Source organism: Physeter macrocephalus, chromosome 8 (genome assembly GCF_002837175.3).
Source record: "Physeter macrocephalus isolate SW-GA chromosome 8, ASM283717v5, whole genome shotgun sequence".
Taxonomy (NCBI): Eukaryota; Metazoa; Chordata; class Mammalia; order Artiodactyla; family Physeteridae; genus Physeter; species Physeter macrocephalus.
The window spans coordinates 124,551,971-124,568,535 of NC_041221.1; the positions used below are offsets into that span (position 1 = coordinate 124,551,971).

At 40.3% G+C, this 16,565-nt stretch overlaps 1 protein-coding gene and 1 long non-coding RNA gene across 2 annotated transcripts in view; both read left to right on the forward strand.

Moving 5' to 3' along the window:
* Positions 1 to 3,120: 3,120 nt before the first annotated feature.
* On the forward strand, positions 3,121 to 13,239 carry CTXN3 (cortexin 3). Its single transcript, XM_007117732.2, has 3 exons — positions 3,121 to 3,179; positions 5,685 to 5,899; positions 12,067 to 13,239. The coding sequence occupies exon 3, from the start codon at positions 12,157 to 12,159 to the stop codon at positions 12,400 to 12,402; it is 246 nt and encodes an 81-aa protein (XP_007117794.1). The 5' UTR covers positions 3,121 to 3,179; positions 5,685 to 5,899; positions 12,067 to 12,156; the 3' UTR covers positions 12,403 to 13,239.
* A 2,193-nt stretch (positions 13,240 to 15,432) lies between these two features.
* Positions 15,433 to 16,565, forward strand: part of LOC114486667 (uncharacterized) — an 8,385-nt gene continuing 7,252 nt past the window's right edge. Inside the window, exons 1-2 of the long non-coding RNA XR_003680770.1 lie at positions 15,433 to 15,633; positions 15,718 to 15,799. This is a non-coding gene — a long non-coding RNA (uncharacterized lncRNA). The remainder of the gene's footprint in view (positions 15,634 to 15,717; positions 15,800 to 16,565) is intronic.

Below are 16,565 nucleotides of genomic sequence, written 5' to 3' on the forward strand. Positions count from 1 at the left end.
TGCCCCGCAAGGGGAGGGCCCCACACAGGGGGGGCCCCGCATTCCACAAAAAAAAAAAAAAAAAAAAAGAGACTCATTGAGTTTCAGGCAAGATTTTTATTTATTTTTTTAATGTTTTGCTCATACTACACTGACCGTCTTTGTGAAGAGAAATTGCACATAGTTAAACAACATGCACATGGTTAAACAGTCAAATTGCTTAGAAAGGCTTATGCTGAAAAGTAGCTACTCTGTGCACTGCTCATCTCTTAGGTCTAACCCCAGGGAGAACGAAATTTTAACAGTTGCCCTTTTTAGTTCTCTTGATTTTTTTAAATTAAATAATCGACCTCACTCTTGCCTATTTGGTCAATGTTGACAACCTCTATTCTGTTCCTGCCATCGTAAGTGATGATTTCGCTCAGTCGCCACCACCACCCATCTTGATAGCTACATCAGGATTCCTGGCCCACTAGTCAGTTACCTCTACAACCTGGGAGAGCAGAGGGGTCACTGATTTTTCCCCAGGCCTTCCACTTCTTATTTTTAGCCCCTCTTCTCTTCCTGACCTTAGGCTTCCCTGCTGCACGGTCACCTCCTACGCAGCTGCAGCCTCCTGTGCATGTTTTCTAAGCTTGGCGTCACCAGCCAGCACTCCTCCATCCACTCTCCTCTCCCAGAAATAGACCAGGCTTTTCTCTGCCTCCTGTTCTACCCTGTTGTCTTTACCACTATGGGCTTTTATTATGGTCGTGTTTACTACCACTTTAACAGGAGGTAAGAAGGGGAGGAAGGAGGGAAGGAAGAAAGAGGGGATGCATGTATTTTGAATGGGCATTTCAGCCAGGGGTTCTCATAGCAGGATATATGCATTTTTCTAATGATGGGTCCATGCATTCAATCCGTTTTTTCAAAGAGGTCTGTGATACCCCAAATTTTAAGCTTAAGGTTCTTTCCTCACAGAGTTAAAATGCCTAACATGGCCAAATATTCAAGGAGAGGAAAAAAAACATTTTACTATGTTACTTTCAAAGTGTAGACTTCATATGCACTACATCATTAATCATATTGGTTTCTTATTCAAAATACAGATTCTTGGCCTTACTGAATTAAATAATCTGGATGCGGGCCCCTCAAATCTGCATGCTTAACAAGCTTGTGATGTAATTTAATATTAATACTAATTTATTTTATTTATAACTGAGTTGATGTAATTTAATATTAATAACAGAAACAGGTGATTTATAACATTTATGTACTCGCTATAGATAAACATTTAATATGTATTATTTAAAGGCAAAATTATAGATGGTAGGCCTCTTATCAAGGTTTAGAATATACAATTGAAAGAGAAACGTGTACCTTCATTATGTACCTTTTAACATACTACGCTATATGACTGGAACTTTTGATTGATCTCATTGAAATATTTGTAAACTTAAATATTTTTTCAAGCAGCAACTGATTACATACATAATCTATCAAATGCTGAGGCAGCTGAAATTTGCATTCAGTAATCACACACCATAACTTCTGCTTATTACCACTTTCTCAGCCTCCTTTCATAATTTCTACAAGTTTATAAATATCAGAAATTGAGATTGATTTTTCATAATTTTTCAACAAGAATTTTTAAACTACTTCATATGATTTTTTTCTCCTCTGTTTTCAAATTAACTTTACAGTGGCAAGATTTTTAGTTCCAGAATTTTGTCAGGTATAAAAGTCAGGCTAAAAGGTCAGTAATTCTCAGGTACATTCTATTTCATTTTCTAAATCATCTTAATGTTCTAAGCTGCTTAATCCTCAAACTGTCCATGCAGCTTCCCTTCTAAAATGCAGCCGTTGAACAGAAGGAAAGAACAATGCCAAAATGACAGCATAAAGATTCAGAGGGATGGTTTGTATAAAACTCTAATTGGCACTTTATATGACATTTTAAAGGCATTAAGTATTTCAAAGTCATTAAGAAAATTGTTATTATTGCACAAGTCATTTTAAAAGAATAAATTTACCCACCAGGCTATTAATTCCTCAGTATGAATTTCCTTTGAACAGTGAATAATCCAAGTGATGTTCTTACACTTTCATACTGTAATTAGAATTAATAACTTAAATTTTACAAATATTGTCTCTAAATAAAATTAATACAATGTATCTTGTGAAGTTGTTCCTTTTTAGGGTTGGACATCAGCATTTTCATGAGCATGATGTATTTCCTTCCCATATGCTTTATTATTTTTGAGTTAGGAATAAATAAAAAAATGATAATTTTTAGGGCAATCTGTAATCCTGACAAGTATTAAGTTCTGTCAGTGTTTTCCTTCTTTCAAAGGTAATTCCACTGAGCTGCGCATTGTTTGTCTCCCATTTTCATTTAGAATACTTCTCTGTTCCAGCTTCATCAGCTAATTGAGTATTCACCATACCACAGATGCTATGTGTACAGAAATGCATTCAAGAAAAGGTTAAACCAGGAGGTTGCCAATTTGCAGTTGGACTTTAACCTGCTTGCTTTTAATAATGTTTGAACATAGATCCTAATTTATAGGCTTGGTGTGAATAGTATTAAACCTTCTTGACTATTCCCTTGCACTTTGAATGTTCACTGACCTGTGAAGATAGCCAAGTGGATAAACTTATACTTAGACCCAGCAAATCAGAGGGCTATTAGAAATTGAGCTAATCTCGATTTTTTTTTAACTTCATGTTACATATGTATTGATTTTTTTTTAAACTAAGAAGACCTAAAAATAAAAATGACACACTTAAACTGACTTTCAATTCTTTTTTAATGAATTGACAGTGATGGAGTCATTAATGTATATCCTAGTCTGCCTGTTTTTACATCCTCAATTTCACATTTTCTGGTAGTCACATGAGTTATACTTGGCTTGAGCCTCGGAAGGCAAAAGAGAGCCTCTGAAGGCAAAAGGCACCAAAGAAGAGGGGCTCTAAGGGCTGAGATGTCAGCTCCTGCCACTCCATCCATCTTGCTCTGTGTATTCTTTCATCTGGACCTTCCTTGAAGAGCGTGGTCAGCCATGTCCAATGCTGCCACAAAGAACAAGGAAGATTAATGCTAAAGGTTTTTTTGGTTTTGGTTTCTGTTATTTTGCTTGAGGCAATTAGAAGCCACAGATAACCTTGTGAAATCAGGTCCTGTAGAGAGGTAAGGACATAATTCAGATGCCTGCTGGGTGAATAGTGAAGGGGAGGTAAGGAAGTGGGAAATAGTGGTGGAGGTGGGCTCATCTGTCAGGAAACTTAGCAACCATTACTAGAAAGTGAGCTCCTGGGGCCCCTTACCAGGGAGCCTCCTAGAGTTGTGCAGTGCACCACCTGAACCAAGTCAAGCAGGGACCTAGTACCCATAGCTTTTATTCTTTGCAACACTGAATACAGAACATAACTGACCCTTAGTGAATGAACTTAATGAATGTTCCTTGAATGACATCAAAGAAAAATGTACCCAAAAGAAGGAAGAAAAGATTTTTTACCAAGAATCTAGTGATGAAAATGAAAAGAAAATCATGCTTCTGTTTTGAAGATTATACCAAGAATCAATTCAATTTTATTTTGAGAATTAGGCAGAGTCAGAAAGAAACATAATGATAGTAATAACAGCACAGCCATGTGTTGGCATAAAGCTTGACTGCTCATGAACCTTTTTTTTTTTTCATATTCGCTGTTTATTTCTTTATGGAAAAGTGCAGCATAGGACATTTAGGAAAGAACTGTAACCTAAAGTACATTAAAAGTGAAACAAAAGGTAGGTAAAGAGAAGGTAGGGAAAGTTCTTAAAACAGATTTCCAACAATATTAACCCATGGTGCTGTGTAATAAAAAGAAAGATTCAACTGACACCCAGGAATAACCCTGGGATCAGAATGGATCAGAGAAGCATAGCATATATAACCTATGAAATCATCCTATTTCATCACAATTTCATGTTAGTCTGAAACATGAAACAGCTCTGTGTAGCCTCCTATGCTCCCCGTTTAAAGCTGGACAAGAAAGCAGAAATTTGGGGAGGAATTCAGAAAAGAGCTATAAAGATGATTAATGACTAAAGGACTAGGACCTACTATGAAATGTTCAAAGAAATTAACTTTTTGTAAATCCTTCTTCAGTGTTTCAGAATTCATGATGATTGAAGTAATGTAACTGCATGGGAGAGGGGCTGATACCAATCATTCCAATGATGATTATCCTATAAAAGAAATATCCAAACTTGGCTGGAAGATCTTTGTAGCAGCAGATCTTCATCAAATGTTCTTTGGTTTACCTAGTTCAGCTTCCTTGGGGAAGCGCATTCTAACAGAATCTTGTGGTGGTTAATGACTGCAGCAGGGGTAGAATAAAAAGAAATGGGCCGACTCGTTTAGACTAAGTAAGCAACGGAGGAGTTAGTTTAAACAGAGGTTGTCAGAGGGGGTTTTGGAATCTACTTCTCTGGAGAGTTTTAAAAATAGGCCAGGCACTCATCTCCCTGGGATGGCCTCAGCCTGCAGAGTAGCTAGAGGACAGCCACAGCCCTCTTGTGTTCCCTGCCACCTCTACCCATAGCGAGGAGACAACAATATCTGAGGGGGCCTCCGGGCAGGGGAGCCTGCAGTAATCCAGGCTCGTTTCTAACTAGAGTCCTTTCTTACCACATGGAACGACAAGTATATAAGTGAGGGTGAGGTCAGAATGTTCCCTGAACCACACTCTGTTAGAATTACTGAGACAGGGTGTTCTGTCCACCAGCACTGTCGGCTGAAAAGCATGAAGGACACCAGTTTGTATTGAATGGCAGTGCTCTGTTGGATTTCATTTGTTCCACTGTTGTGTGTGTGTGTGTGTGTGTGTGTGTGTGTGTGTGTGAGTGTGTGTGTGTGTGTAGATACAGTAAGTTACACTAATTGGAAAGGAATTTCAGTTAAAAATCTGGAAAACATCTGGGAAAAGAACCTTCATGTTTCTCGTGAGGTTAGGTTCTAATGTCAAGCATTTGATTCTGACATTAGATCCTAACATTTAGCATTTGAATTTCCTTGGGTCTGAGGCTTATCCAGGATTGTTGTCTCTTGCTAGCAGATGGGGGTTTTCCTCTTAGAAAATGAGCTCCGTTCCAGTCCCCTAGAGCTACTGGGTCACGGCCAGCTTCTCACAAGAGCTGAAGAGGCAGCAGAGCTGACAGGCACAGGCAGAGTTAGCTTTAAATACCATGCACCCCATCATTTGGTGGGTGGGTATTGTTGCTAACTGTGCTTCCCCTTAAACAAAGAAAGTGGTGAGTTGCCAAAAAAACAAGGATGTTCCATCTTAAGGATTAGGCTAAATTCTTTCCAGAGAAGCACTTTTTTTTTTTTTAAGTTGAATTTTATCCTAAAATATTTTCCAAATTTATTCAGGCACTCTATCCAAGGACAATAAGTATTGTGCCGTGTAACTAGAATCTTTAGAATTAGTACAACTTTCTCTTAACAAAGGTCTAGCTTTATTCATCAAGTGGTCTCTGATGGCTTGTGTGGGGTGAGGTGACTGCCAAGGTCACAGTTATGCGGACTGCCCAAAGTGGACACTGGATCTGGCTACCGGCCACCTAGTCAATTTACAAACAGGTGGTAAAAATAGGATTTTGTTCTCTTTTAATTGTTCTTTCCTCAGTGCCCCTCATAACTGCTGCTTTTCTGAAAGGGCAATTTTGTTTTCTTTAGGAAAAGGAGTCTTCCCTTCATCTCCCAAATGCTAAGTTGATGCCCTTCCCTAGAAGTCTTCCCATTAATTAAGTTGGCCTGAAGGTCATAAACCATGATCAGTTTGGAGGCTGGTCGCTGCAAGGTGCTAATTAACATCCCCAAAGAGGAACAGTGTCAACAATCAATAGAGAAGAGCAGAGCACTGGTAGATTTATGGCTTTGATTTTGAAAAGGTATGGGAATGCCCTGTGATGTTTTCCCCCATACTCCTTTTGAATGTTAATGCTTTCTTGAAGATGATTTCAGGCACACTGCTAGGATACTGCCTCTACTCCCTGAAGCAGAATCCTCTGAAGAGTTGCTGAGGCAGAACCGAAATCATGGCTCGCCTCAGAGAAGCAGCTCTATTGGCCGCTAATGATGCCTCACACAGAAAGAGGATGCTCCTTTAACCTGGGGTGTTAATGGGAAGTTTCTAAGCCTGAAACAATAGCTTTAGCTCTGGGGTGTGCCATCAGCTGCTTGCAGCTTACCACTGTCTACTGCTTTAACACAGCTTGGTCGGGAAGAATGGAAACTAAAGAGGCTTGTAACTACCTGTAACTGTTCCACCAGGAAATGGATCAAGTGTTTGTTCAGCCAGATCCAGGTATTTGACCAAAATCTGTATCTCTGATGGGCTAATTAAATGCTTTTCTCTAACTTTAAATATATGCATGAGCCATGATCGCATGGATGCCTTTTGGATCCAAGTTCTGAATTTAGATCTAGCTGTCAGATAAAGTCTAATTAAATAGTTGCTAGGTAAAGTTAATGCCAGCGGGTGAAATGTAATGATGCCTTTATTTTTAAAGCATGCTTAAATTTATAATGCTACAGATACTGGATAAAGAGTAGTAAAGCAGGCTTTTTTCTTTGCTAAGCTGCAGTAAATTATTCTTGAAAGCTCTTTGCCCATTTCAATATATTTTTTTCTGTTCACCTAAAACATCCAACCTTCCAAAATGTAGCAGGGATGTTCTAATTTGTTAACAAAGCATCACAACCCAACAACTCATAATGATAGTGCTGCCTGTCCCTGGTGTCCCTGGGTGATGAGCAGTGTGCAGCCCTAGCCTTTTGAGGTATCAGCAAGCACTCTCTTTCACTAGGAAACACACAAGGGAAAGAAAACTGAGTAGAACAGTAAGGTTTATTGTTTGAAGTTAAAAGTTCCGGTTTGCTAGTGGTGCCTTTTGATACCCCCATTTACTGACTGGGCTCTTGCACAGTATTTTTCTGTTGTTCTCAGCAAGGCTGCAACCTTGCCCTGCAGTGCCTTTAAAACTCTTTAAGCAGATGTTAGGAGGAAGATGGAGATAGGGAAGAAGTAAAACTGAGGTTAGGGCTCAGGCTGAAGACAAAGGTCTCCTGCTGACCAGCATGGTGAACCAGGTACTACAGGGTTTACTCGCAAACCCAAGCAGATGTGTCTGCAGGCTGACTCTGCAGAGATAGGCAGAGGAAACAGACTTCCTGGTGCAGTAGCGGGGGCTGGCAGCAGTTCTGAAACTGCCTGTTGACATTTGTAGCTGACCACATTCGCTTGTCTTTAAAATCATTGTTTATGGACTTTCTACTAGCCTTGGTCTATTTTTCTGAGTGTTCAAAATAATTTTACTCTTAACCATCCTGTGAATTCGGAAGCATCAGGGCTATTGTATTGGAACAGGAGTGCCGTATTTGGAAAAGAGGAATATGGAAGTAGCCATGTATTTATGTGAGCTGAGAAAATGGGGTGGTGGTGGGGGAGTCGTGGTTAAAATGCAGGAAGTACTTAGAAAGAGCCAGGAAATCTTTACCTGAAGGTCTTGGCTGGCCACCAAGAGGGCCATGAATTCTTTGAATTTATAGGAAATATTTTGCATCTTTGCATATATATCCTGGAATGCAAGTTGCTGTTCACTGGATTCATCCACAGAATTTCCGAAAGAGATGAGGTGGCTTTGGTGGAGGGCTCACAATTGTGGGAGGAGAGGTATAATAGGGTTGATGCTTACACGTCTGGGGTGGCTGGGTGGGATGGAGGGTGGTGAGTACCTCCAGACACTCCAGCTATACAAACAGCCATGCAGCTGAGGCTTCCTTTAGCTCAGAAAGTCGACAGTGATTCTCTTCTGCCTCAGTCTCAGGATATGTATTACTTCAATCATTAAAAGCCAGGTTAACATTTCAACAGCCAGTTTCAGAACTGTTGCAGGATAGTGCAGCACTTTGAGGAAGTCTGTCCCTGTCAGTCGTTGCAAATTCAGTCCTGCTTACCTAGCCAATTCCCTTCCTGTTACAGTCTACAGATTGGTCTCACTACGCTGCCAGATAAATATAAACAAGGTACACAGGATGTCTTTGTGGGACGAAGTATCCTGTCTGTCATGTGTGAGTGTATACGGGACAAGCCTATAAGTGTTCTTGCTCAATGGACGAACTACCTTTTACATCTACTTTTGAAAATATGTCAAGTCATACAACTAGGTTTGTGGCCTAGAAGTTTTAAAAATTAGGTACAGCAATTATGTGGTTTCGGAGTACTTAAAATACAGACTGCATTGTTTCACTGTACCCTGCATGCCATTAACAGCTTGAGGGACGACGACTTTCTACTGATTCCAACATTCTTTTGGGGGACGTTACTCTTGAATTTTATGATTTGGGGTGGTTTACTTATAATCTCCATTCCTGCCTGGAAAATTCGATATAAATCTCATTTTGCACAAAAATCAGTTAAAGAGAAAACAGTCGCTCATCATCATCTATTTCTTGAACACTCACTACGTGCCAAGCGGGACTACACACGTACTGCATATACTGCAGCTGTTATTGCAATTCATTGCGGGAGGGAGGGCGCCTGAGTTGAGGACCACAGAAGTGAGATGGTGAAATCAAATGCCTGTGTGTGGTTTCCCAGGACAAGGGGGCAAATGCACCGAACTGATTCTGTTGCTGCCCCTTGAAAAATAAGAAAAGAAACATGTCATTGCTTTAAGATAGATTTTCTCCCGATAAAATATTTTTTCTTACAGTGAAATTGTAAAATAAGATGTTAATGAGGTGAAAAGTCTGAAGGACCCAAGCTTGAGATGGGTACGTGTTGACATTGATAGTTTCCATGTAAGACAATGGGATTTAGGATATTTTAAATGACTACCCTTCCCCACCAAAAAAGCAATATGGGTAAGAAAGGATTGACCCCTTTAACATGGGGAGAGTGCTTAATTCCAGCTGATTTCTCTATTTTGGACCCATCAGCACTGAGGCCAAAGAAAATTTTAAAAACCAAACAACTGCTTCTTAAATCATGAGCTTTATGACTATTAAAGTGTCATTGTGACCCAGACTATTTGTGATTCTTTGAAACAAGATCTATTTCAAACACAATGGTCTGACAGCCCAGTTAGGCTGGATGACATGTGCTTTTTTTCCCCTTCTCTGTATCAGCCGGCACCTCCAAGTTTGAATTCAGTTCCCTGGACTCTAAGGGGCCAGAGATTTGCTTCAACCTCTATTTAGAGAGCCAGTGACCCCAGAGCAGCAAGGAATTCCTCAAGGACCTTGTTGTTTAATAAGGGGAAGGTGACGAATGCCGTGGAGACACGTCCTGTAATAGGTGCTGCCGCAGGATGCAGGTGAAATGCTGCTGGGGACAGAGCAGGAAGCCCTGGTGCCTTGGGTGAAGGGAGAGACTGATGCTCCACCAAGGAGGTGGGATTTGGTGTGGACCCCGAGGGAGGGAGAGAAAGCCGAAGGTGGGAATAGGGCGAGGAGGAGAGCATCAGGCAGAGAGCATCATGACTCAAAGCTCAGAGGTGGGAAACCTGGAGGTGTTCAAAGAATAGCAGGTGTCAGGTGGAGCTGCAGAGCAGACAGAGTCAGGACGCTCGCCTTAGGTGTCTGCAGATCAATTACGTGTAAGTTTGTTTTTGTCCACTGGTCATTTTACTCAAAACCAAATGTGATTTGATCTTTGTTGCTTTTTGAACTTATTTTGAAAATATAGTAATACCTTAGAAAAATTCCACTGTCAGAGTATATGATCTAATTTGTGGTCCAGAAAACAAGGATATTGGGTCCATAAGGGGGTTAATGGGTGAGGTGAGTTAGGGTCTTGGACATGGGAGCACGTGGGTTTTCTGAGGGGAGGATTGGTAAGACTTGAGCTTAGAATGATGAATCATGACACAGTCTAGAGGAAGTATGGGGAAAGAAAGAGAGGGCTTTGACTAATTCAGGGTGCATACACTTTGTGAACATCAGAGTCCAGGGAGCTTGGTTTGAGAAAAGGGATGTATTATATGACTTTTGAAAATGGCATCTTTTAACTAAGGTTTCCTTAGTCCATAGTAAAATTAGACTTTATTTCCTGAGCACACACAAATGGACCCAGCAAAGGGAAGACGGGTGTGCTGCGTGATCGGGGAAGCCAGTCGGGATTAAAATACTGCCATGAGTAACTCTGGTCCTTCTTATACTTAAAGTAACTGCCTTTTATTTTTATTAACACTGATGATGGTTGTATCAAAATCTTTCGAAATAATTTACTCGCCCAAATTCCGCTGTTCATCTAAAAGAAACATTTCATTTTTTTAGGTAAAAGCAATCGTGAACATTTCCTAAGAAACATTTCTACCAAAAAGGGACATTTTACTCTAAGACAGACATTTACAAAATTTAGAGGTCTTTGAATATTTTTGTACCGTGATGGCCAAGTGATTACATTTATTTCTATTTCTGCATCTTATTATACTGATGCTTCCTTTAACTTAAACATGCTGTTGAGCTTTCCAAATTTGTAAATTACTGATTAGCTGATTGCAGGTTTAAAATCAAGCAGGCTTTTCTAGGGATTTCGATCAGTCCCAGGCAAAATTGTGAAATAGTTGGCATTTCTTTCTGGATCTCTGGATCTCCATCTCCCTCTATAACCATCTCCTGCTCTTCTCATCTCTACCCAGTCTCCTTCATCCCTCCCCAGGACTCTCCTGCTGGATGATCTGCTCATAGTACCCATGTCTGCTTCCCACAAGTCCTTTCTAGCAGCCCCTCACTCCCGGCAAGATATTCCTTCAATTTCCTTTCTATCTACCACATTTCTCCCTCCTTCGAATAGGAACAGTATTCAAAGACAAACCCCTACTAATGTGTTAATGTGTCACTTTCCTTGGTAAAATACTGCAATTTAATAGAGACCTTTGATGATTTGACCAAATGAAGTTATTTTAATAGGAACTTGGGCGCCACACAATATGCTGGGAAGGGAGAGGCTTACAGTTTATAAAGATGTGTAGAATTCTCCAAATGCTTTCATCTCTATTTTCTCCTCAATTTGGTATATCTAAAAGGGGTTGGTGGTGAAAGGGTCAGAGAATAAGAGTATATTTTAGCAGGCCTCTCAAAACACGTGATTAGGCTGCAAAGAGGGTTAACCATATCCTTTCATCTGCCTTTTAATCAGCATAGGGTGGTAAAATTGCAAATTAAAACTCAGTTTTAAATCATTCTAGTCGTGGCTTCCCTGTGAAGAAGTGAGACCCTAGACTCATTTATAGGGAGATGTGGCTGATAATTTGAATTGAGATGACTAGGTTATTTACTGGATCTTCTTGGAATGATTGTCCTTCAGTGCAGCTCCCAAATGAATCGGGTACCTGTTCTAAAACCTGAGTTATGGGATAAGCCTAGGAATTATAAGATGTTGAGCTAGGAGAGGAAGACTTGATGTTTTGCCTTGTACAAAGGCCGAGGCTGGAGAAGACTGGTCCAGGGAGTCACGATGGCGCTCACTGAGTGGAGACCAGGGGGCGGAAGGGAGGGACTGAACAGGTATTGCTATACTAGTCAGCCAGCTTATGGCTAGGGAGTCATTAACAGAGGCTCACAAGGTTCTGTACCCAGTTCTCCACTGTTTTCATTGAACTTCACAGACCTAGCAATCTTTGTGTTGTAAATGTACACAGTTAATGGTCCTCATTTTTCTTCTATTTCCCATTTGGATTAAGTAGTGTTTTCATAAAGAACTTCCTGAAAATGCATACCTGTCTCAGCTGTGTTGAGAACAGACAAAGAAAAGGGCTCTGGCTTCATTGGGGCTGGAGGGAAAATGGACATAGAATGGGATTTTAGTAAGCCAGTGGGGATGGCAGGGATCAAAGGGAGGGGTCCTGAACAGGATATGAAAAGACAAGAGGGAACATGGTAGGCACTGCCTAGGCATCTATTCTTGTATCACTGCATGGCTTTCTTTTGGCCCAGCCCTTGGAGAAGGTTTAGAGGTTCCTTCTTTCCTCTGAAAAATATGATGGTGAGCCTAGAAATAAAGTTGCCCGTTGGTGTTTACTCTTTTTCCTTCCCTTTCTTTATTCTGCAGCTTCTTCAAGGTGCCGCCACCATGATCTCAGCAGGCTGATGATGGAAGAGAAGGAACCTGGGAGACCCTGTGCTCCAGCTTCCCTGGACGATGGATGGAGGACATCCTGTCCCTTCACCCCTAGTGCCCCTTGGGAACGTGTCATCAGATTCTAGCATGTCTCTGGAGCAGAAAACCACATTTGTTTTTGTGATTTTGTTGTTTATTTTCTTGGGCATCCTCATAGTCAGGTGCTTCCGGATTCTTCTGGACCCGTATCGGAGCATGCCAACCTCGACCTGGGCTGATGGACTTGAAGGCCTGGAGAAAGGGCAGTTTGACCATGCCCTTGCTTAACAGGACAGGAGCAGGAACCCATCCTGAGGAGAAATGCTTCATGTCTTGGCGCAGGATTCTCTTTAGTCAACGTTCTCAGCAACTCAAATTTCAACCATATCTGGTTCTAGAACCACAATCCATTTATTCAGTGAACTTTTGAGGATATTGGAAATGGAGGTTTATATTCCTAACCCAAAATAGGAAGGTTTAAATTTCAATATTTACTCAATGAATGAATGTTGAATGTGTGTGATGGTGAAACTGAGAACATCTATAGTGACTTTGCCTAAAATGAAGCCCTACCGGACCTGACCAGAGAAAAAGACTAGAAATGATCTGATCTGAATCTGATGGCAGGGCCAAAAGAGACTTCCTTGTTCTAATCATGTCTCCTAGTTTGTTTTATTTTCATGGGAATCTGGGTCCTGGGCAGAGAATGAGGAAGAAGTTGCTGAGTGGACCCAAAGCAGGTACTTCTTTTCTCCTAAAGCAAAGAGCACTGGAAGGCAATAGGAATGCTTAGAAGAGGTGGTTGATCCCTGGAAAATATGGGTGAGGATGATATCATTTTACTTTTCAAATAAAACTGAATTCAAAGGCTTATGGAGGTTTTAAAGCTATTTACCAGGCCAAGTACATTCTGGGTATTCATATTAATAACATGCATAGAGGTAGTGATACATAACCTGAATTTACTTTCTTTGCACAATTGGTTGAAATAATAGGTTGCAAGTACTGCTTCAACGTTTTTTTAAAAATAAAAAGTTAATTGTTTAGAGGAGAAGACTTTTACAGTCTGAAGAGGAATGTGTGTTTATGACTGAATAGAAACCAAATAAAACTTTTCAAGAAACAGAAGCGTCTCCTCTCTTATTTCAGCGCTCTGGAGGCAGAGAGTGGCATCGAATACTGAGGACTAACTGTTCTGAGAAAGAGAGCAGAGACCACAAAAGGTCGCGTAATTCATCCCTCTCCCATTTCAGGAAGGGCTCCCACAAATTTTTCTGACACGTAAGACCTATTCTAAGCACTGTTTAAGTCCCCACAAAAGACAGATATGAAAACCTCTTATTCCAACTTCTGTTCTGATAGGAAAAACTTGCATCTAAACTCCTTAGGTTGTATTTATAGTCTATGTCTTCTAATTGTCTCCTCAGCTAGCCATCATTTTTTACATTAAAAAAAGTTAAAAAAAACCAACTGTGCCTAAAAAGACAGCCCTTAGTAAATCAGCTCCCTTGTATCTCTCTCTCTCTTTTTTTTTTTTTAACATTTTGACAATCCCTCCTGCCCAGATTTTCCCCCTCCCCATGTTCCCTCATGATTTTTTTCATTAAAAAAAAATAACAGCTTTATTAAAATATAATTCACATACCATAAAATTTAGCCTTTTAAAGTATATAATTCATTGGTTTTTAGTATATTCACGGAATTTTGTGGTGACCATCATCACAATATAATTCCAGAATTCTATACTCACCAGCAGTCACTTCCCATCCCTCTTTCTCTCAGACCCAATAATTTCTAATCCAGTAATGTCTAATCTATGGATTTGCTAGTTCTGGACATTTCATACCAATGGAATCAAAGAGTACATGGCCTTTTGTGTCTGGCTTCTTTTACTTAGCATGTTTTTAAAGCAGGTTCATCCATGTTGTAAAATGATCAGTACTTCATTTCTTTGTATGGCCAAATAATGTCCCGTTGCTTGGTTATACTACATTTTGTTTATTCATCATCGATCATGGTAATCCGTCGGCCAGTCTGAAGAATGCTGCTATGAACATATCCGTACACAATTTTGTTTGGATATGTGTTTTCAATTCTCTTGAGTAAATTCCTGTGAGTGGGTTTGCTAGGCCATATGTTAATTCTATGTTTAACTTCTTGAGGAACTGTGAGATTGTTTCCCAAAGCAGCTGCATTATTTTACATTCCCACTGGCAATGTATATACGTTTTGATTCTTTTCTTAACTCTTCCCAACTACTCAGATTTCTTCTTTAACTATAGAATTTATAACTGAACACATCACTTCAAGAATGAGCCAGGTTAAGAAGAGAACCACCTCATAGTTTCTTCATGCTACAAGTTAATTGATGCCTTCAAAGATCCTTTACTTCTAAATCTAAAACAAAACACTGATGTTGATCTCTGATCATCCTGTGCTCTATTAAGTCACCTGAGTATTTTTTTCTGTCTTACTATTACATCTTTCTTTAACCCACTAATTATAAAGTTTTCTTTTTTCTTCAAATGTACCATGTCATGTGTATCCTTATTTAATTTTTTTCCTATTTTTATGGGGAGTCTATTCAAACCCATTCAGGTATTTATTGAGCACCTGCTTTGAGCCTGGCATTTCTAGCACTGGAGAGATAGGAAAAGTGCAGGGCTAGTTCTTGCTCTTGAGTAACTTTCTACCTCATTGAAGAGCTGAGAAATGCAAGAAGACATGTGTCTGAATCATTGCTCAAATGGCTGTGGCAACCTATGGTTCGTACACCATCAGCATCATCTGGGAGCTTAACAAAGATATATGCTCCCCCACACTAATTTTAGTATAAAAGGTGTATATGATCACAGTAAAAATGTAGAAACGATAGAAAAAATATAAAGTAACTAGCAAGAGTCAACATTCTGCCTCCTTAGTTCATTCTATCGCCTCAGTTTCTCTTCCCTAGAGATTGATTCTGTTGAGGTGGATCAGTGAACAAGTGCTTCAGGAGATAGAATATGGGAGAGATGGATGTGGGCCCAGATAGTCAAGGATATGTCCCAGGAAACAACGGCTCAGGTGAGGATGGTACATGTTTAAGTGCTTGGTAAAAAGCTTTATGCAATGTAAGTTATTATTCTGAAATAAATTCTATCTTGACCTAAGAGGATGGACGTGTTTTAGATATGTGCAACGGAAGAGAGGAGGGAAAGCCACAGAAGAGGAGAAGGAGGTGTGGCTGTGGGGCTTTTAGGCAGGAGGGCAGCCTGGCTGAGAAGACAGCCGGAGGGGTAGCTGGAAATCACATAGGCAGGATGAGGGTGGGGCTGAACATCCAAAGATCCTAAGAGTCAAAATGAAAGTGATTTCTTTCTCAAGAATCACTGTCGATTCTTGAGAAAGAAAATGACACGAGGAGTGGTGGTCAAGGCCGGTTTCAGCACCCTCCCTCGGGGCCACGCTAGGATCTCCTTCTATAACGGGAACAGACTGAAATAGCCCTACACGAGGCTTTTGAGAATACGACTGCCAGTAAGTGCCACAGGGCCTCCCAAAGCCTGCTCTTCTTTCTTTCCTCCCTTTATCCTCCTCTCTATTTTTGTTTTTCCTTCTCAGATTACTGCTCCTTCTTCAGCCACCCCCTCGCTGGGTCCCCTGTTCTCCACCCTCCATCGTCCAGAGCAAGAGACCAGAACAGGTGATAAAATGCTTTGGGCTGTTCAGGGTAAATTGATCCCTCCTGTGAGAAGTGCTAACTCTGTTTTAATTACTCAGGGCTCCTTGGGGTGAACAGCATATCCTCAAAAGGTCACAGAAGCCCTCTCTTTCCTGGCTACAGGAGTTACAGTGCAGCATTTTGCCTACCTTACAGGATATTTATAATGAGTGCAGCTGCCCTCTATCATGTATATCTGCATCCCAGGTTGACAAAAATTACTTTCCCAAGGTCACTGTAGAATAGAGCTGACTTCTAATTCAGAAAAATGTGACAAACTCTTTCTCAGTCTGGGCTCTGACTGGTTTGCTCTCCCAAGTTCTAGATCAAAATTTCTCCCTCTAAGAGACATCTTTATTAAAGCATCTTAAATACTGTAAAGTAAGTCTAATATGGGGTTTGAAGGAGATTAACTTGACTCCTGCTGTTAAACTAAGGAATATTCCAAGTGAGATCATTCTTTTACTATATTTAAGGGTTAAAGCTGAAACAAAATAAGCAACAGCTTTTAGAGGCGGAAATTCGAGCAGATCCTTATGTATGCAGGAAAAAAATATGTATTCAAGTTTGTTTTTTATTGAATTCATTTCATAGTGGTTTTTTTAATTTTTGAATTTTACTTATTTTTTATATAGCAAGTTCTTAACAGTTATCAATTTTATACATATTAATGTATATATGTCAATCCCAATCTCCCAATTTATCACACCACCACCCCCCTCTGCCACTTTCCCCCTTTGGTGTCCAT